General features: G+C 44.2%; 1 protein-coding gene across 11 annotated transcripts in view; it reads left to right on the top strand.

Moving 5' to 3' along the window:
• The window catches only part of STIM1 (stromal interaction molecule 1), a 194,120-nt gene that overhangs the window by 150,926 nt on the left and 15,210 nt on the right, over positions 1–27,984 (top strand). For all 11 annotated transcript variants that reach the window (XM_060303595.1, XM_030831181.3, XM_060303599.2 and 8 more), the window contains 4 exons: positions 8,362–8,473; positions 11,084–11,199; positions 21,633–21,810; positions 27,237–27,414. In XM_060303595.1, the coding sequence (XP_060159578.1) occupies positions 8,362–8,473; positions 11,084–11,199; positions 21,633–21,810; positions 27,237–27,414 (584 nt within the window). The remainder of the gene's footprint in view (positions 1–8,361; positions 8,474–11,083; positions 11,200–21,632; positions 21,811–27,236; positions 27,415–27,984) is intronic.

Here is a 27,984-nt window from a genome sequence, read left to right as displayed (position 1 = left end):
TTTGATATTAATATAGCTTTCTTTTGAGAATTGTTAGTTTGGTGTATCTTTTTCCATCTATTTTTAACCTATTTGTGCTTTTCTATTTAAAGTGCATTTCTTATAGACAGCATATGGTTGAGCCCGATTTTTTTTTTTTTTTGCAATAAGACAGTCTCTGCCTTTTCATTGGGGTGTTTAAACCATTTACATTGAATATGTTTATTAATATGGTTAGATCTGAGTCCATCATCTTGCTGTTCATTTCCTGTTTTTCCCATCTGTTCTTCGTTCACTCTTCCTTATTTTCTACCCTCTTTTGGATTAATGAGTATTTTTTATAATTCCAGTTTATCTTCTTTGTTGGCTTAACTTTTTGGTTTGTCATTTTAGTGGTTGTTTTAGGAGGTAAAATACACATCTTTAACTTATCACAGTCTATTTTCAAGAGATAATAGTACCTCTTGCCACATATAGTATAAGAACCTCCCAACAGTGTATTTCCATTTCTGCCCTCTCAACCTTAGTTTCACTCTCTGCACAGTGGCCTGGAAATTTTCTCACAGCCATAAGCTGGGGCAGTTGTATGATTTGCCTCATTTGTTTACCAGCTCTCAAGATCACTGTCCATTGTAGGCTGATGTCCAGTGTCTTGAAAACCATTGTTTCATATGTTTTGTCTTTTTTTTTTTTTTTTTTTGGTTGTTTCATGAGGCAGGGTGAATTCCATCCCTGTTACTTCATCTTGGCCTGAAGCAGAAGTCTTAGTTTAATCACCTTTTGCTTTGCTTGAATGTTTTCATACTATTCTTCTTGGCCCAGTCTAACTGTACTGCAGTTTGTACTTTAGTTGGTTCCAGAGAAATCTTTCTAAAACAAATATCTGACCAAGTCTCTGCTTTTCAGTGGTTCCCCATTTCTTTTTTAAATAATGAAACAAACATGCTAAGACACCAAATTTCTGTGTGGAGTAAATATTACTAAATGGAACCTGGAGAAATAAAGGTACTGCTAAAAATTTTACAAGTAAATTCCTGCATAATCATATATAGTAACCATATACTATTTTGAAAAGATAAATATTGATTTTTCTATTGGTCAGGTAACAATTTGTATAGAACTAGCTTTTAATTTAAATCACAACTGCTGTCTCATTTGGAACTCAATAAAATATTGAAAGCTCAGTAGTTGTTGACAAAATTAATTATTACAGGGCTTCTCTGGTGGCGCAGTGGTCAAGAATCCGCCTGCCAGTGCAGGGGACACGGGTTCGAGCCCTGGTCCGGGAAGATCCCACATGCCGCAGAGCAGCTAAGCCCGTGTTCCACAACTGCCGAGCCCATGTGCTGCAACTGCTGAAGCCTACGTGTCTGGAGCCCGTGCTCCATGACAAGAGAAGCCATCGCAATAAGAAGCCCACACAATGAAGAGTAGTCACTGCAATGAAGAGTAGCCCCTGCTCACCACAACTAGAGAAAGCCCACTCGCAGCAACGAAGACCCAATGCAGCCAAAAATAAAATAAATAAATTTATTTAAAAAGATTAATTGTTACAGAAAATGCCACTGATTTTTTCATGTTTATCTATGAGATGTTAGTCAGATGCATTGACATTAACCCACTTGTAATCTCAGAATGAATTACCTCAATTAGGAAAAAAAGATCAATATGTACATATATGTAAAAATCTGGTTGTCTTCTCTTATATTCTGAGAATTTCTTAATATTTTCATGCTGTCATTCCTTACTCACCTCTGTAGTATTGGCCTCAGTAGGTACTGTTTCTCTCTTCCAATTTGTGCAAACATGCCTGCAAAAAACAAAACAAAAAAATTAACTGAGTACCTTCTACATACCAGGCATTGTGCCAGATTACTTTAACATACCAGGCTCAGGCTCGTTTCTGTGCTCCACTTATTTTCATATTTCCTATCACTGTTTATCACACATCCTTCTCCGTACCTGCACTGATTTATCTGCAGTTATTACGATATGCCATTCTCTTTCATCCTTTGATGCTTTCTCATATAGTGTTCCCTCTATCTTCCTTTGTTGATCTGGTTAAATCCTACTTGATAATTAAGACTCAATTTCAGTATACCCTTCTTTAGGAAATCTTCCCTGAAAACCACAGGCTAGGTTAGGTGCCTTCTGTGTTCCCACAGCCTCTTACATTTATCTCATCACAGCACTTAGCACACTAATTGCAACTATCTGTTCCCCTCCCTTTTTATTTCCCCACCAGACTGCCTGAGGGCATTATCTTATATGATTCCATATCTTAACACATAGCCCAGGACCTGGCCCAGAGCAGGGATGTGGAAGACAGGAGTTTGTCCTTGGGTCTGCCATTGTGTGATGTTATATGAGTTGTTTGGCTCATTCAACATTCCAAACTCTAGGTTCCCTTACTACTCTGCAGCCATGATGTCAGTCTTTCTCTAATCTGGTCTCTGCTAGCCATGTAGCTTCTTTATAGGTGGTGTTCACTAGTGTGTCCTTTTGGGCTCTGAAGACTTGGTTTCTGCCAGGCAGCCTAGTGGGCCTATCACATGAGGCCTAAGTGAAAGGGCCAGATTCTTTTTGCAGTAATGGTTTAGGGCTTGGTATTGGACCATGTTAGAAAACTAACATAGTATCTGCCTTAGTCTAGGCTCAGATGACAAACTGCTAGTGAGAGCCAGAGGGAAACCACTCAGAGAAAAACCACAGGTCTAGGCTGCAAACTGTCTTTAGGGAGGGCCACTGTGGTAAGATTCTGTAGGCGTCTTGGAATGCTCTCTCTCCACAGTAGTCAGATAAAAAGCTAGCCTTTGTGATGCATTTTCTGACTCTCTCTGGCAATCAGTCACTCCTTTCTCTGTGCCCTCACATCACCCCATACATCCCTCTTACCTAGCACTTATCACACTGTATTATACTCATTTAATTTCCTATATGTCTCCTTCTCTAGAAAAGAGCCCTGGATGATGGAGATCATCCAGATTGATCTCTGTAACCAACCAAGGATCTACTAGCGTAGAAGCCAGTGAAAGCTTAGTGAATGAAGGAGTGAATGAATGGTGATAATAATGGATAATATTTGTTTAGCACTTACTGTATGCTAGGAACTTCTCATATCTTCTACACTCTTATGATGTGAGAACTCTGATTCTCACCATTAGGTGACAGAATGAGGCACAGAAAGGTTAGGTAACTTGTCCATGATCTTATATCTAGTAAGTAGCAAATCTTGAATTCAATCCAAGTCACTTGGTTCCAAAGTCCAAATTCTTAACCATTGTGCTATATCTGACTGGCTGACCAAAAGACTGACCAAAGGCTGACCAAGTGACCAACTAACTGACTAACAGCTGTGTGAAAGAGAGGCAAAGAAGGTACTGGTGACTTTTCTGCCAGACATAGTTCTTTTGGGATGTGAGTTTGAAACTACAAAAGTGAGGGCTTTATTTGGAGGTACCACCAGTCCATTAGGGGAAAGACATACTGATTCAGGAGCCCATTTCTTACTGCTTATTCTTTCTCTGACAAGAAAAAGGATTGGCCAAGGCCAAGGATCTGTTCTGGCATATCCCTGGAGGTATCACTATAGCTCATGTGCTAGGAGTAGTACTTACTGTTCCATCTGCCTGGAATGCCCTTCCCCCAAGTATGCACATGGCTCATGACTTCATTTTATTTTCTCCTCAAATGTCATCTTGTCAAAGAGGCCTTCCTTGATCTGGTCTGATATAGCACTACTCTTTATCCTCTTACCCTGCTTTATTTTTCTTCTTGTATTTATCACTACCCAACATACAATTATTTGTTACAGTGTTTTAGTTTGTCTCTCTCCACCAGAATATAAACACTAGGAACCGGTGACTCTTTTGTGCACTGTTATATTCCTAGCTTCTAGAGCAGTGCCTGGCAAGTAGTAGGTACTCAATAAAAATTTCCCCCCAATGAATAAATGAATTTGGAGTTTTGGACCGACTGCTTTCAAGGCCTTTTATCATTTGGCCTCAGCAGTGCCTCACCCTCCTTGTCCCTATATATAACCCTTGGACTCCAGGCAGATGGGAGTCAGAGTTCTCTGAACAGGCCCCACACTTTATAGTTCTGTGTCTTTGCTCATGACTTTAAAATGGGCTCCAAAGAGTTTCAATAAGTGAAGAGGTAGAGCTGGGTTTTAAGGGTTAGTTGGTGTTTATCAGGCCAGGAAGAGGGAAGAGAGCTTTTCCAGAAACAGCAAAGACCTAGAAGTTTGAGAGCAATGTTCAAGGATAAATAAGTAAATAGTGCAAGATACTGATTCTAGAAGAAGACTGAGAAGCTAAAAGCTATAACAGAGGCAACATGTAGGGTAAAGCTGTGAAGTTTGGGTCAATGGTTTCCAACTGTACAAGACAATCAATTGGGGTGCCCCAAGAGAATATAATAGCTTGTATTTATATTGCATTTATTTTTATCTCATTTAATTTTTATGTATGTTTTACAGTATACCTAATGTTAGTACATATATCTAATTTATAAACAGATATTCTTATATTGGCAATGTGTGCTCAAATTTTTTTTTACATGTAGATTATGTCATTAGAAAGGTTGGAGGCTACATAGTCAGTCACCTTGTCCATTTCTTTTATAAAGGACTATTTGTTGTGGAAAACTCCAGAGGTTGGCTTTCTCCGATTCTGTGTAGTTCTGTTTGCCATTTTGCCCAGAGATGTAGTCTTTGATGTCTCTAGGAGCAAAATGGACAGGCTTAGGGGGATGAGAGAATCATGACCTTAGAAAACTCTCTTTTGCTTGCATGTCCTCCTGGGGTTTGGTCGTGTGAGTCACTTGGAGTCTCTATCTGTACTAAGCTCCCCTGGTCAAATTCTGTCTCCTTTTACTGTCAGCCACAGCTCTCTGTACTTGCTGTTACCTTCTTCCTCACTTCGGCTCAGGGATTCTTCCCATTTTCTCTTTTGGAATGAGAAAGCAGAACAAGATTTTTAACTTTTAGATACTTGAACCTTAGGAACAAGGGGCCCTAATATCTCACCTTGACTGTTGAGTGAGATCTTCATGCTGGGACACAGCGTTGCTGTCTGACAAGGATGCAGCTCGTCCTGGCTTACTTTGTTCAGACTGCAGTGACTCTGAGTGGGCAACACCATACTGCCAAGCCTTACCTAGGTAGGGCATCAGGTAACAGAATAATATGTGGAGCACAAAACCCAAAAAACAAGTGCCTTGAGGTTTGTCCTGACATGCTGAAGTCATCATCCTTTTCTGCAAAGCTTAGTTCTGTAGGGACTTACTATGTTCAGAGTCCATCCTTATTGGAGTGTAGTGGTCTCCTTACAGACCCTCTGCCTCACTTAGTGTAGTGTTTAGAGCAGTAGTTCTCAGTGGGGCGCAGTTTTGCTCCCCAGAGAACGTTTGGCAGTATCTGGAGATACTTTTGATTGTTATGACTGGCAGCATGCTACTGGCATCTGGTGGGTAGGTGCCAGGGCTATTGTTAAACATCCTACAATGCATAGGACAGCCCCCAACAACAAAGAATTAACCTGTCCAAAAGGTCGGTGCTGCAGAGACTGAGAAACCCTGGTCTAGAGTGACTTCTGTCTCCACTGCAGTGTAGGGCACAAGTGGAGGAGTTCCTGCATGCCAAGCGTTTATGCTCAGGCTTGTATCAGGTCGTCTTCCCCGTAGACAGAAGACCCTTGTGGCACCGCTGGCCTCAAGCCTTTCAAGCAACAATACGTGACGTGGCCTTTCTACTCCATACGCCATGCTGGGTGAGGCCAAGCTCCCTTGACAGTAGTGGAAGGAATGTGTTCTCTGCACTTTGCAGGCTAGCACTTGTCTGTCTGCCTCACATCTTGTGCCACTCTGCTAGGCCTTCATTACCTAACACTCTGGACCGTAGCAAGTGATCACGTTTATAATGTATGTGGAGATATATTCATTTTCAGGAATAAAAGACCAGTCTATTCTACTTTCCTCAACACTTCTTTAACCCCAGTTCTGTCATCCCTCCTATCCTAAGCCCTAGGACTTGAGCATATCTCTTGGAAATTAATCTTTCTCTTCCCTCCAATGTATTCTAGACTGGAAATTAGATATTCAACCAGGCAATGACTAAGCACTCACCGCCTAAGCCTCCGGGATCTTGTCTTCTAGGATGCAATCAATCTGAGTGCACTAGACCTGCCTCATTTCCTCTCCCGGAACCTTTCCTGTGCCTCTGCAAATGGTCTAATCTACCTTCAAAGTCTCTCGGCTTCAGAACTTTCCTCCTGAGCTCCAGCAGCTTCTTGAGGACATGGAGAGATTAGAGCATTTTTGTCTTCTATTGTTTCATTCGGAATGTTTCTCTGAGTGTCTGCTTTGTACCGTGTGCTGGGCTCCCCTATGGGAGATAGAAGGATGAAGGGTCAGAGCCCAGCCTTCCAACTTCTCTAGTTTATATGCGAGTGACAGAAACAACCTAAGATCTGAGGTGTGCCTACCAGAGGAATGCTGATTTTTGGACAAGCATTTCAGAAGTTAACCTCCACCTGAGCTGTATATTTGTCTAGGAGGATTGTGGCTGCTGTCTGGAGGCCCACATTCAGAACATTTCTGGAACTCCTCATTTAGGGTAGTTATTCTTTCAGTAAATTCTTATTGATGCCACTGTATAAGAGGCACTATTTTAGTGACAAAGGAGCGAGCAAAAATGAATAGGATGTGGTCCCTGCCTTCAATGTCTCCTGACTACTAAGGAGAAATTAGAACGCATTCTGATGAAGGACAATTTTGGGGAAAGATATGTATCTTAAGAGAGGAGGGTGATAAATCTCACCATTTCATTCTGCTTCAAAACTTTTTTGGCTTCTTGCTGCTCACAGCGGTAGTTTTCAACTTGAGAAATGTACAGATTCCTTTTAAGGGAAATCATTTATCTTGGGCCTGCAAAGCTGGCTTTATTTAATGGTATTTAAATATGTAGAAACATAAAATGAGGTTTAAGTTGCTATATAAAATTTGTGTACAAATATGAACAAAAACACACTGATACATTAAATAAAAGCAAATTTCAAATCCAATAAAATGACATGTTTTTGCTGAAACCCAGTTGCTCCCACCCAAGGCTCTTTAAGTTCAGCATAGCTGTATTACTGGGTGCTATATGGTGACTCAGTCCTCCCACCATTTTTCTCTACTCAAGCTCCTATGAAACTTTGATTTATATAATACATCATGATGTCATTTGACTTTTACTTGGCTTGAACATATTCCTTGCATGTTAAGTCCTCTTCTGTTCTTTTATTGTTGATTCTTGATAAAGTATGGAAATAAATTTGTTACATATGTGGCTAAATACCACAGAAATATTAAAATTATTTTACAAGGATTATTTTTATGGTTGTCCATTTAAAAAAATCACAGTCTTATAGTATTGAGGAAATGATTAGGTACAGTGATCCGTGTATGGTAATGACATGATTTACCATGTTGTGAATGATCACTCAGTAATTGTTTCAGTTAGAATTGGCTCCTGCTGTGACAGAAAATCTTTTTAATCTGATATAAGCAAAATGGGAAAATACTTTTTGCACAAAACTGAAAAATGTATGAATAGGGCTGTCTACAGGTGTGATCTCATTCAGGGCTTAAGTGATGTCATCTGGATCCGTCACTGGGCTCAGATTTGCCTTAGTATGAAGCTTTCCAGCAGTGTCAGGGAGGATATACATATGTGTGTATGTGTGTGTGTCCATATATATATATATACACACATATATATATATCCTTTATATATATTATTTATATAAATTTTAAAATGTTATATACGTATTATATTTATGACATAATGGCTAGGGCAAGGGCTATTGACGCCAGACTGCTTGAGTCCAAAATTGGCTTTACCAATTCCTGGCTGGATAACTTTGGGAAAGTTACATAACCTTTTTGTGTGTCAGTTCCTTCATCTGTAAAATAGGGATGAAGTGGAACATATCCTTCACATGGTAGTTGCAAAGATTAGTGAGCTAATATCTGTGAAGTGCTTAGCACAGTACCTGTTATATAGTAAGTGCTATGTAAATGATGGCTTCTATTAATATCATTTGTTATTATTATATTGCAATAATATATAATATAATACTATATATAATGTAGTATATTATATAATAATTAAGGATTATTTTATCCCAGATACTTGAATAGTGGAAGAACAAGTCCATCCCCTATAGGTCAGACAAAAAGTACTGTATGTATTCCTTTCATACTTGGGATTTTATGGGAGAGAGATCTGTTAAACACGTAGACATGTGCTGAATGTTAAGGTCGTGGAGACTGTGACAGTAAGAACAAGCAGTGCTTGCGTTCTGGAGTCATGGCTTTGCTTATCTCTTCCCGCAGTATACAACTGGACCGTGGATGAGGTGGTGCAGTGGCTGATCACATATGTGGAGCTGCCTCAGTATGAGGAGACCTTCCGGAAGCTGCAGCTCAGTGGCCATGCCATGCCGAGGTCAGGAAGGGACTGGGTTCTCTCACTGGGGGTGCAGGGAATGGGCTGGGGTCGGCTTGCCCTCACGTTGCTCTCACCTGTTAACTGAAGTTTCACCCCTTTCAGGGCAGGATCTGTAGACTTCTCACATTTACTGTGCACTTGCTAGAAAGCATATGGACACTCCACATCTATTCTCTTACTTAATAGTTCTGTCAATCCTGGGACTAGTACTAATAGCTACCATTTATTGAGTGCTTAGTGTATGCCAGGCACTCTACTCAACACTTTATGTACAGTATCTCATTTAATTCTGACATCAATCCTGTAAGGTAGGTATTATTGTATCTAGATGATGAACCTGGCCTAGTAACTTTTCCAAGGTCACATGGCTAGTTAGAGGCAAAACTGCGATTTGAACCTAGATCTGGGTAGACTTCAAAGCCTGTGTTTTTTCTCTTTTTCTTTTGCTGTCCCCCCAGCAGTTGCCTCTTTCATTGCCCAGGGGACTCGGGGCTCTTTTAACCTTCCCGGAACTATCCATCTGCAGTTTATCTGCTCTAAAGAACCGGTGCAGAGGTGGGGGCTGACTACCATTGGCCCCAGTCTCCTCTCTGGAATGACTCTTCCGACAGCTGTTATGCCCTAGCTCTGCCTCCCTTTCAGGCACAATGTACTAGGACTTGGGGTGGGTGTGGGGAGGGGATGGAATACTGCTTGGACTTCTTGTTATGTCAAACTAGCGCCATATGTCATTCAGTCATTAATCCATTCACTTATTCATTCACCCAGTATTTACTGGGTACCTGCTCTGGGCCAAGCACTTGTGCTGGGTGCTGGGGATAAAGATGACAACAACCTGCCCTTGCCCTCAAAGGGCTTACTGTCTGGTAAGTGCTGATTATGTATAATCTGTCATCTTATTATGTAGGTGCATCTGGTTATGAGCTTCAGCAAAGGGGAAAGGGGAAGGGGAAGCTGTTGGAATGCCCACACATCGCAGCCTCCAGCCACAGGGCTACCGGGCGCTGCTGTCCAGGCCTAGCTGAGCTGGCTGGTCCCTCCTCTGCTGCCTGCAGCCTCTTATTCACAGCTTCTCCCTACTCTGAGAGAGTAATAATCTTAATGTCTGTACATCCCTTTATAGGGTACTTTCCTACCTATTATTTCAGTTGATTCTCACAATTCTGGGAGGAAGGAATTATTATCCCAACTTTCGGGCAAGCAAACTGAACTTCAGATATTTTATGATTTTTCAGAGCTGGTAAGTGGCAGAGCTGGGATTTGAACTCAGGTCTGCCTGGTTCTAAGTGCCCTGCTTTTTTCACTGCACCTTCCTCTTGCCCCATGTAGTTTGAAAATAGGCTTCCTGGAAATACTCAGTTTAGTTCTATTTAACAAAACTTTACCAAGCACTTACCATGTGCCATGCTCTCTCCTGGGTCCTGAGGACAAAGAAATGCATTAGACCTCACATTTGCCTTGAGGAACTCCACGTTTAGTGGAAAAGACAGACAATTAAACAGATGATTGACCATGAAGCTCCAGGATTTAGGTTTCTTTCCCATGGAAATAGCAGTATTGCCCTGTGGATCCCTGGCCTATTCCATCTTGAAGAACGGCTATGGCTTGGATTAAAACTGTAAAACATAGGGTAAGAAGTTAGTTCTCAGGCAGTGCGCTCACTTGGCCATTCTGTGACTAGGATTAGATCCAAGACCAGACCCAGCCAGGCTGGGCATAGGGGTAGAGATAAACAAGCTGTGGTACCTTAGCGACAGCAGGAAGCATGGAGCGTTCAGAGAGTAGGGTGTGGGGTAGAGTGTGGGCGCTTCTAGGCCCATCCCTAGGCAGCGTGGTATAATGGGACGGATCTAGCAGATTTGCGTTGTATCCTGCCTTTGCCACTTACTTGCTGCGTGACTTTGGGAAGTTACTTACCTCTAAGTCTCATTTTTCTTATCTGTAAAATGGAGCTAATAATAGAACTGGGTTCTTAAAGTGTGAGGACCAAGTGAGGTATTGTATCTAAAGTGTCAGAACAATATGAGATATACACAGCTGCTTATTAAATGTTAGCTCATCTCTCATTTCTTAGAAGTTCTAATGCAATGCTTGTTGCATTGCATTATAAGAAGACTAATGCAATGCTTGTTGTCAGCAGATTTATATTTAATGACAATGTGTTAGGATTAGGATAATTCAGAGGTCCCTAGAATCGCTGGGTCACGTGGCATAACATTTTGACCTGGGCTGGACAGGTGAATGTGTTTGCAAATGGTGGGAGTATGGGGACAGGTATATAGTGGATAATCCCTGGAAGGAGAAGTACAACAGAAAATTTACAGTTGGGTGTGGGAATGGTTACAGATGGATAATCCTTTGAGAGTAGGATATTCAGGAGATGGTGGACATGGGGAGAAGGGTGAACAAATTCTTGGTGAATGTTATGTGTCCTGTTCACTGCTTGTTGAGATCCACTGGTACAGACTCTGTGTACTTGAGTGCAGAGGGGAGCAATCGCCAGGAGCTAGAAGTCATGGAAGTGTTCCTGGGCGAGGTGGGTAGTCCTACCAGGATCCTTCCTGCTTTGCCGGCAGGGAACTGAGCCCCTACTCTTTGTCCCAACAGGCTCGCTGTAACCAACACCACCATGACAGGGACTGTGCTAAAGATGACAGACCGGAGCCATCGGCAGAAGCTGCAGCTGAAGGCCCTGGACACAGTGCTCTTTGGGCCTCCTCTCTGTGAGTCCTGTGGCAAGAAGGGCTGCTGATGTGCCATGGACCCGAAGGCAGTTGGAGTGGCTGGGTTGAGGTCCTGGGTCTGCCCTAAATGGATAAAATGAATGTTCTAGAGAGGTACACAATGCTGCTGAGATCCAGGGGAGGGATAAAGAAGGCATCCTATAGAAGAGGTGGCGTGTGACCTCTGCCTTTAAAGATGGATAGGGTTTTATTCCATGGAGGTGGCAGGAGAGGGCATTCTAGGTGGAGGAAACAACCTGAGCAGGGATACAAACGCTAAAATATGAATGGCATGCTCAGGTATAAAAAGTCACCCAAAAGGGGCCGAGTGCCATTTAGCTGTTCCTGCTCTCAGCTGTGGATATGCAGAGGGTATGAACTGATTGCTGGACATTTTGTGTCCTTGGACAGACAAACGGGATTAAGCAGGCTTTCACTGAATCAATAGAGACACACTCAGACCAAGGAAGTTTGGTCTCTTCAACCCAGGGTTAGTTGAGGGTATTAGGTGCTTCAACTCCTGAAGATCTGCGAGGTGGGAAGGGCCAACCTTGCCAACCTTTTTTTATTCTAAGTGAACTCAGCACAGAAGTAGCAAGATTTCTTAGAAAATTAGTCTTGACCAAACAGTCTCTTAGGGCCTACTCCCTGCCCTTTGGGAGCTGTTGGCATCAATTGAGGATGCCAGCAGCAGAATGCTATAGAACCAAGAACCAGTCCAGAGAAGCAGCTGGCAGGCAGGGTCATGGGCAGTATAACATTTCCCTGTCCGTGCATTTGGCTTGACAAGTGCCCAAGCTGATGTCTCAATAGAGGTGGATGGGTCTGTACTTTCCGTGGTTTAAAAAAATTTTAATAGACTTTATTTATTTAGTTAGTTAGTTATTTGGCCATGCGGCTTGTGGGATCTTAGTTCCCCAACCAGGGATCGAGCCCAGGCCCACAGCAGTGAAAGCCCGAGTCCTAACCACTGGACCATGAGGGAATTCCCTATATTCATTTTTTTAATTTAAAAAAATTAAAAAAATTTTTTTTTAGCCACACTGCACAGTATCCTAGTTCCCCGACCAGGGATTGAACCCGTGCCCCATGCAGTGGAAGTGCAGAGTCTTAACCACTAGACCACCAGGGAAGTCCCTAGACTTTATTTTTTAGAGTAGCTTTAGGTTTACATCAGAATTGAGTGGAAGCTACAGAGATTTTCCATATACCTCCTGCCCGCATGAATGCACAGCCTCCCCCATTATCAGCATCCTCACCACAGTGGTACACTGTGATGTCACAGTGGTAACAACTGCTGAACCTGCACTGACACAGCATTATCACCCAGAGTCTGTAGTTTACATTAAGGTTCACTCTTGGTGTTGTGCAGTCTGTGGATTTCGACAAATGTATAATGATGTGTATCCATCTGTGTGGTGTCATATAGAATGGTTTCACTGCCCTAAAGATCCTCTGTGCTCCACCTATTTACCCTGCCCTCCTCCTCAACCCCTGGCAATCACTGATTTTTTACTTCTCCATAGTTTTGCCTTTTCCAGAAGGTCTATATCTTTTGAAAACGTGAAACAGAGCAACATGGGAGAAGACCATTTCCATCTCCTTTGTTGCCCTGTTTTTGGTCCTAGGACACATTTTTTCTTGTGATTCATTTATAAGTTTTGAATAAATGACACAGCGAAGTCACTACTCTTTATATGAGACCCACCCTGCATACTGAGCAATGGGCTTTCATTCATCCACTAACATTTATTGAGCACCTACTGTGTACCACTATGCATGACAGGGTCCCTACTCTCAAGAAGTTCCTTCTGAGTGGAGATTGGCATGTCAACAAATTGAATAAATGGTCAACAAATACGGTGGTATAACTGTCGTGTAAGTCATTCCATAGTTCAGGCGGGAGCACAAAGTAGGGAGGAGTTTTCAATTGCAGACCAAGAAGCTTTATGGAGAGGATCACTCTTGAGCTGACTCTTGAAAAATGGGAAGTGGCTTTATTAAACTCTCTCCGTTAACAGCCTATTCCCCTCTCTTTGTATATACCAGCAAGAACACTTCTGCCAGAAGAATCAAACCCAGCAGTGAAAGCTAAGCTATCTTTGCAGAGGCTGTCCTCTGTCACACCTTAGTTAGGGGAGGTCTCCGCCAGCCTGAAAGTCTTCCTTAGTCTTCTGAGACATATTAACTGTTACATGTTCTGATTCAAAATAGGATTTACCATATCTGAAAGGGTGCATTAGAAACTGCAGGTTAAAGTCAGCAAGGATTGTATATAGAAAAATCAGCTAGGGCTGGAAAGCATAGGAACCAGAATCCTGAGTACATACATGGTACTGAGTCCCAGAGGTCAGAGCCAGCAAGAGGAGCCTTGGTGAAGCTGGTTAGACTGATACCAGGACAGGAGTATCTTATCCTAGACTCATTTCATATAGCCTATAGGTTGCATATGACCTAATCTAAGGGAGGTCAGAGGTCAGCAGAAAACTATTTCTGAGATTGGCAGAGCAGGGGTACTAGAGCTAAGAAGATACTTCACACCCACTAGGAATAGCTACAATAAAAGCGAAAACAAAAAACAGAAAGTAAGTGTTGGCAGGGGTGTGGAGAAATCAGAACCCTTGTACATTTCTAGTGATAATGTAAAAAGGTTCAGCTACTGTAGAAAATAGTGTTCCTCAAAAAATTAAACATAGTTATCATGTAACTCAGCGATTCCATGCCTAGGAATGTACCCAAAGAACTGAAAACAGTACTGAAACAAGTATATATACATAGCAGCATTATTCACAATAGCTGAAAAGTGGAAGCAACCCATATATCCATCAATGGATGAATGGATAAATAGTGGTGGTATATAAATACAGTGAAATATTACTCAGCCATAAAAAAGAATGAAGTTCTGATACATGCTACAACATGGATGAACCTGGAAAAAAGTGGCCTAAAAAAGTGAAAGAAGTGACAGAACTGAGGGAGTGAAAGAAGCCAGACATAAAAAAGGACACATATTGTATGATTCCATTTATATGAAATATTCAGAATAGATAAATCCATAGGGACCAAATACAGATTGGTGGCTGGCAGGGGCTGGAGGGAGTGGGAAATGGGAAGCGGCTGGTAATGGGTATGGGATTTCTTTTTGAGGTAATGATAAGGTTATAACATTAATTGTGCTGATGGTTACACAGCCTTGTGAATACGCTAAAAGCACTGAATTGTACAATTTAAAAGAGTGAACTTTAGGGTATGTGGATTATATCTCCATCATAATCATCATCATCATCATCATTATACACAAATTGATTTTTTATAACTCCTGGACTTCCATTTAGAGAACTTCTTATAAAGTTTAGGAAAGCACCTTGGTCTCTTCAGAATTGCCACTCACTGTGTGACCTGGTGTAGGTCACTTTTCTCAGTATGTGTTTGCTGATTTGCATCATGAAACAGCTGAACTAAAGGATCCTTATAATTCCTTTCAGCTGTACATTCCATGATTTTGGGCAAGAACCCTTTGGTTGATAAGGGTTCTGTGTAAAAGACAGGAGGAGGTCTGTTCTTTCCTCCTGTATCCTGTATCCTGTACTTTTAGGATTTCTGTATTTGGCCCTTACCTTATCAAGTGACCTTTGGCAATTTAGTTCTCCTGCCTAGATTTAGCTTCCCTCATCTGTAAAATGGGCTTGGTCGTTAAGGCTCTTACTGGCTCTCTCATTCAAGGACTCAGGTAGAGTTGGTGTACTCCTGGGAGCTAAGATTTTGGAATCCAGCAGCTGTCCTGATGGCAGAGATTGTTTTTATACTTTCCTGCTGATGCTTCTTAAAGAAAAATTTTGAAAATTGCCAGCTGGAACCTGAGGAAGATACTAGGAAGCTCTTTGCCAGGAGACTTCTGCAAGGGCGGGGCCATGCCTGGTGGGTATCTGCAAAGAATCCCTTGATCTGTGTCCCTCTCAGCTCTGTTTTCCCATTTGCGCATGGACTGAAATCCCTAGGTCAGTGCTCTTCCCTGTGCAGCACTCACGTAGGACTTAGAGTGATGGCCTGTGCTGGCTCTGCTGGGTTCTACATCCAGGGTGAGCACTCAGGCCTCACCACAGGCTTGTAGTAAACACCCCCAGAGCACCTGGGCCCACTTCAGTTTCCAGTCATGGCTACTTCTCCCAGTCTTAACGGGTCTGAGGTTTGAGAAATCGCAAATCAAAATTTTGTTTACAGTAGCTGGGGGTGTCTGCTGAGCGAGCAGGATCCATCCACTCACAGCAGCCTCAGAGCTTGGGAAGGGGGAAGAGGGATCACACTGGCTCGGCCCAGAGCCCTGACAATGGCAGACAGCTCAGTCCTCCCCATGTGGCCACAGAGCAGCACAGGTGCTTTCCTGTCTTTTCCACCTGCAGAGTTGGCTCCAGGCTGGCCCACCTGGGGCTCTCCTGGCCGTGCCGCTAGTCAGGTGTCAGGTGTGCTCTGAGACATAGAGGCCCAAGGACAGTGTTCAGTTTGGGGCCTAAGTTGATGTCTCATTAGGGCAGCAAATGATTCACTGAGGGAGAAATTGAGGCCCAGATGAGGTGAGTTTTTAGACGTCGTTCAGCTTTTCAATAGCAGAGCCATGCCTCAAACCTAGGTCTTTTTTTTTTTTTTTTTTTTTTTTTTTGTGGTACGCGGGCCTCTCACTGTTGTGGCCTCTCCCGTTGCGGACCACAGGCTCCGGACGCGCAGGCTCAGCGGCCATGGCTCACGGGCCCAGCCGCTCCGCGGCACGTGGGATCTTCCCGGACCAGGGCACGAACCCGTGTCCCCTGCATCGACAGGTGGACTCTCAACCACTGCGCCACCAGGGAAGCCCCCTAAACCTAGGTCTTTAACTTACATTTCAGTGCTCTTTTCTACTGTATTATCCCACCCTCTACTTGTGTTAGAGGAAACAAGATATAAGAGTTTTAGCTTTGAAATCAAGCAAACTGGCTCTATCACTCACTCACTCGCTTTGTGACCTTGGGCACATTCCTAAGGTTCTCTGTGTCCCAGTTTCCCCTAAGTAAATGATAGCTACTGTTTTTAGTGTAATGCCTGCTGTGGTTGGTCTCGGGCTAAGGGCTTATGTGCCCTTTGTGCTCTTAGCACAAAGAGAAGGGTGCAGAGAAGGGTGCAGAGAGAGGCCTGCCCAGTAATTGCGAGGGCTGGGGAATTTTCCTTTGTGATAGAGGAAAAGACGAGACTGCACCTTGTTTTCCTTCCTCAGTGGCTCAGGTAATAGGGAAAAGTCCTCAGGAAGCAGGAGTAGCTGCCTCTCTGGCACAGCTTGCTCTGGTCTCTGTCAGCTGTTCTTACCCTCTTTCTCCTTTTTGTTATGTTCCAACTTACCCTTCAAGCCTTCTCTAGGATGCCTTTCCAGCCTCTTCCCGGGCATGCTCAACCCTTCCCTCTTACTTTCCTCTGGGGATTCACAGCCCTTTGTACCTGCTTTTTTGTGTGTTTGTTATTTCAGATTTGCCTTTTTGTTTTTTGAAGTATAGTTGATTTACAATATCGTGTTAGTTTCAGGTGCACAGCAAAGTAATTGTACCTGCTTTCTGTATAACAATCTGTTTTCCTGTCTGTTACTCTTTAAACTGGAAACTCCTTGAGGGTAGACACAGCTTTGTTCATCTGTCATCAGCACTCAGTGTAAGGCCCAGCAAGGAAGAAGTGCCAGGAGATGAATGCTAGAAGTTACACAGAAGGAAGCTGGGGGAGGTGGGAGAAGAGTCTGGCCCAGCTTAGTTGTGGGGAGAACCGCTCCCTATGTAGTGTCTGTGCATAGGTGAGGCAGCTAAGGCAGTTTTTGGCTACAACCAGAAGGGAGGAGGGCCCAGAAATAGTTCTTACAGGTTAAACAGATACCTCAGCACAGAAGGCTGTGTAAATGACAAGAGAAACTCCTAGCACATACATTAGTGTGGGCAGTAGAACGGTGGAGAGAATAGACTGGGAGAGGGGATTCCAGAAAGTGATAATTATTGGAGGCTCACATTCTCATTGCTAACTGGCACCCTGAAAATTCTCACCATCACCCCTGACTGTGTTCACATGTAAGCATCTCATTTGTTTACACCCTCCTCCCTTGCCTCGGGCCTGATTGTGTTAACAGTTGACCTAATTTTGCTAAAATCTATTTGCAGCACTCAGGCTGGGAATTCTGCCACCCTCTGGCTCCCCAGGTCCTAACCAGCTTCCCTGGGTTCGCTCTGTTCACCTAGCCAGCCACCTCTGCTCTCATGAAACCTCCATGGTTTCTCTGTGGCTGTGTTCCCTGGTGTGAGGTGGATTCTGAGAGCTGAGCTCCAGTCGGGGTTGTGAGGACAGCTTGCCATATTTTTTCTGATCCCAGGAGCTGGTATTTATTTGCCTTCCACGTGCACTTTATATTGTATCTCCCCTTTCCTGCTAAAACCTCCCTTTCTTCTTCCCTTTTTCTCTCCTTTCCACCTTTGCTGAGTACCTGCTCTGGCCAGCCTCTATGCTAAGTATGAGGCTACAGAGATAAGTAAGTCTTGTGCCCTGGTCCTGAGTAACTCACAGATTACCAGAAGGTGACTGCCATGGAAGCTGAAAAACACACAGGGCCGACCTTGAGATAATACATGTTTTAAGCTGTCCAAAGAGTGGGTTGGTCAGGGAATCCTAGGGCAGACCTTGAGATAATACATGTTTTTAGCTGTCCAAAGAGTGGGTTGGTCAGGGAATCCTAGTTCAGAGGAGAAGGAATGGGCAGGTCTCTGTGAACTGTGGTAGGCTGGGAAGGTGGTGGGAATTGAAGAATAGGATTGAGATTATGATAGGAAGAGGTACATCACTAATAAGGCATAGACTAGACTCTTAAATTCCCTATTTTCCCTTCTTTTTCTGACACAATAGTTTATAGATTCTGTATTTGTCAGGGTTCTCCAGAGAAACAGAACCAATAGGTTATGTATATAGATACATATACGAGGAGATGTATTATGAGAATTGATTCATGCTATCATGGAGGCCAAGAAGCTCCACAATCTTTCCGTCTGCAAGCTGGGACCCCAGGAAAGCCAGTGGTATAATTCAGTCTGAGTCTGAAGGCTGAGAACCAGGGGAGCTGATGGTGTGAGTCCTTGTCTGAGTCTGAAGATTGAGAGCCAGGGGAGCTGATGTAAGAGGGCAGGGGAAGATGGATGTCTCAGCTCAAGCTGAGAGAGCATATTTGCCCTACCTCTGCTTTTTGGTTCTGTTCAGGCCCTTAGTGGCATGTGGACGATTGGATGATGTCCAGTCGCATTAGTGAAGATGACCTTCTTTACTTAGTGTACCGATTTAAATACTAATCTCTTATGAAGACAACTCCACAGACACACCCAGAAATAATGCTTTACCAGCTATTCAGACATCCCTTAGCCCAGTCAAGGTGACACATAAAGTAAACCATCACAGATTCCCTTAGGACTGTGGGGTTCAGCCCGGGGCCCCACTGAAGGGAACTGACAATTCTCACATCTACTTCTCCAACTCCTACCTCTTCCTCAAATCCCACATCTACATTCTTTATTACCTATGGGATATGCCCATCTAAATGTCCCAAACACCTCAAAGCACTTTCATTTACAACTATGCATTTGATCTTTTAGTAATTCTGTGATAATGCATTTTACAGTTGAGGAAGCTGAGACCCAGATGGGGGAAATGAATTTCATGACAGATTGGGGCAGAGGCAAGCATAGAACCCAGACTTCCTCATACTAAGTGCAGGATGCTTCCTCTGATGAAACAAAAATTTCTCTACATGAGGCCTTACGTGTAACCTCAAAGGCCTGGCCATTCAGCCTTTGGATCTTCACTGTCCTGATGACAATGCCACAGCCAGCTCCCAGCATGTTGTTTCGTGGGAAAACTCAGGCCTTGGAATCCTTAGAGTTGAACTCAGGCTAGATCAGGGGATATAGGCATCTCCATGGTGAGAGATGTTTGCATGTAGTAAAACAGAAACAATACCTGCTGCATGAGTATGAGAAAGTGGGGTGTAGCAGAAAGACCATGCAGTCAGGCAAATCTGGATTTGAATCCAAGCTCTGTCACTTTTTATGGACTCTGGCAAGTCAGTGCCTCTCTGGAGCCTCAGTTTTCTGGTCTACAGAATGGGAAGACTCTACCTTATAGAATAGTTGTGAGAATTTGAAATGAATATAAATGCCCGTTCCATTTTATATTTTCTCTATTTCCCTTCTTTGTTTATGTGGATTAAAGAGAGGGAGATATCACACTTGAGGCTTGTCAGTGAAGATTCAATCCCACTAATATTTATTGAATACCTTCTGTGTGCTGGTCAGTGCTGTGCTGGGCACTGGCCTACAGACAAGGGATGATCAGTAGGGGCCACAGAGTAAACCAGCTAGATTAGACTTATTTTCTTCCCACCAAGCTTGGTAGCCCGTGGGATGCGACAGGCAGTATATTTGAGCTTCAGCTATGCATTTGAAAAGGCAGAGGGATATATGGGATGGATGCTTGTGTATTTAGGTGGAGTCAAAACTGGCTGAAGAGACCCAGGGAGTGACTGATAGAGCCTATCCTTGCCCCTGGTCATTCAGTATTTTTATTTATGCGTTGGATGAGAATATGAAGCTGGGAAAAATAGGATCTTGTTTCAAATCAATCTAGAGAAGGTAGAATAAGGGACTGAATAGAATAGATCCACACCCAATCTGTATGCCCACCTTAAGAACTTTGAAGTGTTGGAGGTAATAGGGGGAGGGTGCTGGTCGCATGGAGTCTTGTTTGAACAGAGTACCTTTGACTTTGAGTAGGAACGTAAAGGAGATGTTGATGATGAGAAACCCTGGGAAGCCAAGATGAAAAGTCTTTAATAAACAGGGGAGACAAACAGTACCCCAGCCTTTGGTGGAGGCTGGATAGGAGGCAGGTGTGTTCCAGAAAGGAAAGCAGCTCGCTGTGCTGCAGAGATATCCCTTCTTGGGACCTGAAGGATGGGAGAGTGGGGACTTGAGAATGGCTGGAAGTATAGACCTTCCGGGAAGCTAGAGGATGGCCGCTAGAGGACCCTCAGTTTTCTCTGTTGGAGTCTGGCATAAACACGTAAAGGACACGGCTACACCCTGGACCTAGTAACTCCCCTCCCTTGGATGGAAATAGAATGTGCTAATCTGTCCTTGATCCCACACCATCCCCAGGTCCTACTGCTCAGCCTTTCAATGAGGAGCTATGAATATAACCCTTTTTGTCAAACTGGGCCTCAGCTTCGTGCAGTGGGATTTCAGCTCCATGTGTCTTTTCCTGCTGTCTAGACCCTGCCTCAACTCGGTGGCTCCACTGGATCCTTTTGGATTCCCCTCAGCCCCTTGTCCTTACTGGGCACGGAAATCCTGTCAGTCCTGCCTCCCCCTCCCCAACACCAGGTGACGCACTGTGCACAGGACGTCATTACCTCTTTTCCCTCGTCTGGGGCCCCTCTGAGCCATAGCTGCTCTATCTCAAGTGGAGTACAATGCAGGCAGGGCCTACAGGAGCAGCCTCTTTCCCTCCTGGTGTCTCTTTCAGTCTCCTGTGCTGTGGCCGAGAGCCCAGGTCTGGCACACCGGGACCAATCTCAGGCTCCAGGACTGCCCCTCTTCTGGCGGGCTCAGTTCTTGGGACGTGGTTTTTACTCTTATCTTCTGATGTTATTCCTTGTCTAGCTTTTTGGTTTTGCTCTGGAGACTGAGCATTGCTTTGAACCCCAGCTGGCGGCCAGGGCCCTCGCACCTCACCAGATTGCTGCCAGGCCTTCCCTGGAGGTATTCTCTCTTCCTGGCACATGTCATGTCTTAATGTGTACCAATCTCTTGATGCTACTCCTGTTCTACCTGGTCTCTGGGCTGAGCCGCAGCCTAGAAATGCTCTCTGTAGATGAGACTTGCAGACCTTTACCTGCTCTGTTCTTTGTACCTTGTACCTAGAATAGCCTTGTAGTCCAGGAGACCCAGCTCCTGCAATAATCTCAGTCCCACAGCCAGTCCTCAGGCTCCAGTGACATTGCTTGGTACCCTTACCAGCCATCCCCTTCTACCTAGTGTAGCACTGTAGCCTTGCTTACCCTGTAGGGTAAAAGCCACTGCATCTGGGCACATGGGCTCATCGCAGCCCAGAATGGCTGGGATGTATTGAGAAGGCACTAGTTCTCTTCACTGTGTATTAGGAGAGTATGATCCAGTAAGCATCCTGTATTGCTCTAAGGCCTCTCATCCTTTCCAAACTAGGCCTTGACTTAGTAGAGAAAATGGCACAGAGTGTGGCCAGTGTGTGTCTAAGAAGAGAAACGACTTCCTCCTGAGCGGGAAGGCTTTGTGGAGGAGGAGGAGGGCAGCAGGGTCTGGAGGGCTAAGTGTGTAGTGGGCACCCCGACTCACTGTGCCCTTCTTCTCTGGCAGTGACCCGCCATAATCACCTCAAGGACTTCATGCTTGTGGTGTCTATCGTTATTGGTGTGGGCGGCTGCTGGTTTGCTTATATCCAGAACCGTTACTCCAAGGAGCACATGAAGAAGATGATGAAGGATCTGGAGGGCTTACACCGAGCTGAGCAGAGTCTGCATGACCTTCAGGAAAGGTAAGGCCCTGTCCCTTCCCCACGGCCCTGATGCTGCCATCTCTTGGGAGCCTCCAGTTTCCACCTGCGCTGTGGGCCGTCTGGCTCCTGAGACCCTGCCGACGACGTAGAGGCCCAGGCTGTGTCATCCTTCCAAACCTGCATCAGAGCCTAGGTTCCTGCCATTCCATTCGCACAGGCAAGTATTCCTCCCCAGGGCAGAAGCTTATTTCTATCTTTTCTCCCTCGGAGCTTCAGAGGGAGAAGTGTGGAGCTGTCAGAGGTCTTGAGCTTCCCTGGTTGGATGACTAGTTAGGGGTCATTCTATCCTCCGTCCCACCTCTGGACTGCTTCCCTTCCCATAGAAGTAGACATAATTAACTGTTCTTCACTGTTTCCCAAAGAAACCTCACAAATCTGTCTTCCTAATACCTTTCCTGCTTTCTTGTACAGCATCTAAATCTCATGAGACTCACTTGTTGTATGACTTTGGGTAAATCCCTTTCCTTTCTAGGACTTATTTCCTCATCAGTAATGTAAAGGCATTGAACTAGGAGAATACCAGGGCCTTCTAGCTCTGATAGTCTGGTATTCTGTTTAAATAAAACATGGCTTAGAGACTATTGTAGAAGATCTAGCTGTGAAGAGAAGGTGCCAGTCAGTCAGCCAACCTAAGTATTGGGTTGGCCAAAAGTTTCCTTCGGTTTTTAAAGTAAAAATAAAAGACACATTTTTCATTTTCACCAAGAACTTTATTGAACAGTGTATTCACCGTTTTGTTCCACTACCTTCTGCCATTTTTCAGACAGCTTCGTAGTTCCATCTCCCCAAAACTTTTTATCTTTTTGAGCAAAGAACCGTTCCAGGTGCCTTTTACAGTCTTTCAGGGAATTGAAATTTTTTCCATTAAGAGAATTTTGTAAAGACCGAAATAAATGGAAATCCGAAGGTGCAATGTCTGGTGAATACGGCGGGTGAATCAGAACCTCCCAGCCAAGCTGTAACAGCTTTTGCCTGGTCATCAAAGAAACATGCCGTCTTGCGTCATCCTGATCAAAGACTATGCATTTTCTGTTGAATAATTCTAGACGCTTTTCATCGAGTGCTGCTTTCATTTGGTCTAATTGGGAGCAATACTTGTTGGAATTAATCGTTCGGTTTTCTGGAAAAAGCTCGTAATAGAGGACTCCCTTCCAATCCTACCATATACACAACATCACCTTCTTTGGATGAAGACCGTTCTTTGGTGTGGTTGGTGGTGGTTCATTTCACTTGCCCCACGATCTCTTCCCTTCCACATTATTGTACAGTATCCGCTTTTCATCGCCCGTCGCAATTTGTTTTACAGACAGAACATTTTCGTTACACTTAAGTAGAGAACCGCATGTGGAAATACGGTCAAGAAGGTTTTTTTGCTTAACTTATGTGAAACGCAAACATCAAAGCGATTCACATAACCAAGCTGGTGCAAATGATTTCCTACGTTTGATTTGGATATCTTGAGTATGTTGGCTATCTCCTGCGTGGTATAATGTTGATTATTCTCAATTAATGTCTTGATTTTATTGCTGTCAACTTCAACTGGCCTACCTGACCGTGGAGCATCATCCAGCAAGCACGAAACTTCGCAAACCACTTTTGACATGTTCAATCAGTCACAGCACCTTCTCCATACACTGCACAAGTCTTTTTTGCGGTACGCGGGCCTCTCACTGTTGTGGCCTCTCCCGTTGCAGAGCACAGGCTCTGCACGCGCAGGCTCAGCGGCCATGGCTCACGGGCCCAGCCGCTCTGCGGCATGTGGGATCTTCCCGGACCGGGGCACGAACCCGTGTCCCCTGCATCGGCAGGCGGACTCTCAACCACTGCGCCACCAGAGAAGCCCCAAAAATTCACCAATTTTGATAAGTTTTTTTTTTAAATGCATGCTGATATGACAGCTGTCACAATACAATCTAACAAAATTGTTTCTAATGAAGTTAAAGACAACTAAGCGCTACTGGAACCATCTTACAGAGAAAAACCAAACGAACTTTTTGGCCAACCCAACACTTCCTGAAGTCTAGGAATCAGGTCTGTGCAGGGAATTGTAAGGAAGTCACTGCTCCTGGGGCCACAAAGCTCACACTTAAGAAGGAGCAGTGACTCAGTGCCAGCTTATGGGACGAGAGCTTCAAGGACTGGAGGGGAACAGAGGTAGGAGATGAGTGGATGTGGAGTCTGAGGAGGTGGCCTTGAAAGACGGGTAGGAAAGATGTAACCTGGTAGTTCTGGTTGAATGTATAGAGTGAGGCCAGATCCCTGGCACCTACAGACTCACATGGAGAAATTTAGCAGGATGCAAAAGGCAATAGAGAGTCAATGTAGGTATTTGGCTTTTTTGCTTTGTTTTGGTTTTGAGAAAAGGAGAAGCCTACTTCAGAACTGTCTTTTAGAAAATTATTCCAACAGCCTAGGGGCTCCAGTTGGGAAGTCTTTGCAGGAATCCATGTAAAAAGGAATGAAGAAGTCTGGCTCTTTTCTGTTATTTTAAAATGATAGATATAATTTTCTTTGGAGGGATGGGGAAAGGATTTCTTAAGAGCTAGGTATTGTTAAGTACTTAAATGTATTATTGTTTTTAATCACCACAACCCTGTTAGGTAGGTATTGTTATCCCAATTTTCAAGTTGAAGAAATGAAGCCTCAGAGAGGGTGAGTGTCAGTAAGTAGTAAGCTAGGAATTTCGACACCCACAGGGTGCTGCCTCAATAAAGGCAGGCTTAGCAGATTCATTTCCATGGGCTGGACTTTTAGGAGGCAAGAGGAGTTTTATCTCTGAGCCGATTCCTGGCTACTTTGCTGGACCCCCTTGTTCCTGGGCCCTTTTCCAAACGGGGGCTAAATGCTGCTATGTGGGCAGTCCCCGTTCTTCATTTGTCTGAAAAATGTACTGTTTTCATTCCAAAGGCAAAGAATCTAGGCAGGAGACATTCCAAGTTTGGGGATAAAACTAAGCTCCCAGCCCTCCCTGCTCCGCACGGCCTCCAGAGCTAAATGACCACTGCGGCACTTGGAGAAACAAATGCACACACTCCCCAAAGACAGGCTTGCACCTGTGCACACACATATCCTCCTCTGACAGTGTCCAGAGCCCATGTGCCTCCTTGTCCCTCCTCACTTTGGCAGGCCTACACTGTCAGCCACCAAAGAGCTTTTTTACAGAGTTCCTGATATTTTGGGTGAATAAATGTAATGCTACATGTGCATTCCAGTTAGGATTTCATTGGGTTTCAGGATAATTCTTTGAGGCAGGCAGGAATTTTGATTCCCATTTACAAAGGAAGAAACAGGCCTAGTCCAGGGAACAGACTTGTCCATAGTCATACAGCTGCTTAGAGCCAGGGCTTGCAGTCAGGCTGCCTGATTTTCTTGCTTGTAATGGTAACTGATTGCTGCCTTCAGGGTGCTCAGTCTTCTGTGGAGGAGATGTAGTGAGACAAGGCTTGATTGTATATTCATTTTCTCATTTCTGTACCCAGTGGTATTTATTGATCTTCATCTCTATTAGATCCTGTTAGGGTTATGAAAGTGGGTCAGTTCTGATTCTACTTTAAAAGGAGCTCCCTATTGTATGGAGAAGACAGGCATATCACAGGCTTTTCAGAAGAGGCTGCTTCCAGAGAGGATAATATTTCAGTGAAGAATCGAATCCCTAGTGGTGTAATTTCAAGCAGTGGGGTCATGGAAGAATACAATAAAGGAGGACATTCAGCAAGGGGAAGGGGAAGGGGATGGGGCTGGAAATGGCGCCTCTGATTTGTTTTTAGCTGTGCATGTAGCGCCACCTGCTGTATACCTTAAGGAGGTTCAACTCCCTTTCACTCCAGGAACAAAGTAGATAGAAGGCTGCAGTTTGTCAGCAGGAAGCGTGCAGCCTAGACATTTTTCCTCTTCCCTCCTTACTTGTCACCACATCTTTTGAGGCTTCAGTCACTGACACATCTGGACTTGGGATTATTTAGAGGCTGAGTTCTGTTTCTGCCTCTTCTGTTTCACCTTCTTAATGAACTCAGTGGTCAGTGCTCTTCTCTGTGGGCCCTACTTGTTCTGTAGCCTATCCTTCCTCTTCCGTACCTCAAGTCTAAAGCCATATATCACTTGTCTTCTTCCTCATCCTTTCCCCCTCTTATCCTGGTTCCCCGGTAACTTGGTGGTTCCTGCTAAGATCGGAAGACCTGACAGTGGCTAAGTCCTTTCCCTCTTCCAGAGGGACTAGCCAACTGTTCCTCTTTCTTCTGGGTCTAGTCCCAGGCCTCACCTTCCCTGACTCCTTTCAGGCAGAGTTGATCACCCCATCCCTGGGGCCTACCCAACACCTTGTATATCTCTCTATCATAGAACTTATCACACTGTGTGCACCTATCTGTTTACTTGTTTATATTGGACTAGATTATGAGTACCTCAGCAGCAGAGACAGTTTTCTCACTCATTTCAATATATCTAGGGCTCAGCACAGGGCTTGGCATTTAGTAGATGCCTTAAAGTACTTGGTGAATGAACGGATGGATGAATGAATGAACATAGATATGTGGCGGAAAGAAGGGAGGAAGGAAGGAAGCTTGGTTGGATGGATGAAAGGTTTTGTCAGTAAACAGAGGGAATGTGTGGGTGGGTACAAGGGCATATTTTCATTATAACTGATGCCCTTTAGATCTTACCCACCATGGAAGATACTTAGGAAGGGAACTCAGGGCTGGGGACAGCAGGGGCTCTCCCAAATCCTGTCCAGCCCCTTTGGCATGAATTTCATTTTTTGGTGCTTCTGGGAACAGGTACTCAGGAGTCCAAGAGGTACAGCTCAATAGTTCCTCTCTCATCTTCCTTAAATCCCCCCCACTACCACCACCCCTGTCACATCTCACCATCAGGCTTTCTCTGGGTCTTTGGTCTAGCTTGCAGGGTGTTCTACATTTATTGCACCTTCCAGATGCCTTGGTATAAGGGTAGTAACTGTGGGATTTGAAGACATATAGATTGGAATTCTGGTCTCAGTTCTACATGCAGTTAATTCCTGTCTCTAAGCCTCCATGTCCGTATCTGTCCCAGGCTTATAATGATACAATATATCATTATCTGCAGGGAGAACAAATGTGAAATACCTTGTAAATTAGTAGTTGTTATGATCTGAGTATGTGAGACACTTTAGAAGGAAGGATTCAGGTACCCAGGAACCTAGCTTCACAGCCTTTATTACTGGCAGCAGAATGATGGCCCACATAAGAATTATGGTAGTGACCATGGTTTCTGTTGGCTCTGAGCTACCTCAGAGCCAGACAGGCAGCAGAGTAGGGAGAATATGTTCAGAGTGCTGGAGCCCTCATTTTCCTCTTGGATGCCATGCCTCGTGGCGTGTTGGCTGGCGCCCGCTTGCCTAGCCTTCTCCAGCTCCCCGCATCGCCCCCCAGGCTGCACAAAGCTCAGGAGGAGCACCGCACAGTGGAAGTGGAGAAGGTACACCTGGAGAAGAAGCTGCGTGATGAGATCAGCCTTGCCAAGCAGGAAGCCCAGCGGCTGAAGGAGCTGCGGGAGGGTACTGAGAATGAACGGAGCCGCCAAAAATATGCTGAGGAGGAGTTGGAGCAGGTAGGGGAAATCTGCGAATTCTTGGACACCCCGAGGGGGTGGGGTAAAAGGGCAGGGGCCAAAGGTCTGGCTAAGAGTAGTGGGAAAGTTGCAAAAAATGGTCACTGCAGTTGTCAAAGAACAGTGAATAACAGGTGGTAACAGTTATTTTGTTCCTTTTTAATTGAGGTATTTACATAAAGTATACAAATCATAAGTATACAGCTGGCACACTTTTACATATGCATGTACTTGTGTAACCACCATCCAGATCAAGATACAGACTCTCTTAAGCACTCAGAAGGCTCGCTTTTGCCTCCCCTTTCTCCCTGTCAGTATTCCACCCAAAAGGTAACTACAGTCTTAATCTCTAAACCAGATTAGTTTCACGTGCTTTTTGAACGTCATCTAAATAGCATTATACAGTATGTATTCTTTTATGTTTGGTTTCTTTCACTCAACATTGTGTCTGTGAGAGTCATCCATGTTTCATGTAGTGATAACTGATTTATTTCCATTGCTGAGTATTAATCCATTGTATGAATATACTGTAAATTATTTATCCATTCTCCTGTTGATAGACTTTTGGGT

This window comes from Globicephala melas, chromosome 8, assembly GCF_963455315.2.
Source record: "Globicephala melas chromosome 8, mGloMel1.2, whole genome shotgun sequence".
In the NCBI taxonomy this organism is placed as follows: domain Eukaryota; kingdom Metazoa; phylum Chordata; class Mammalia; order Artiodactyla; family Delphinidae; genus Globicephala; species Globicephala melas.
Note: the sequence above shows the minus strand (reverse complement) of the source record. Positions and strands in the feature narration are given on the sequence as shown.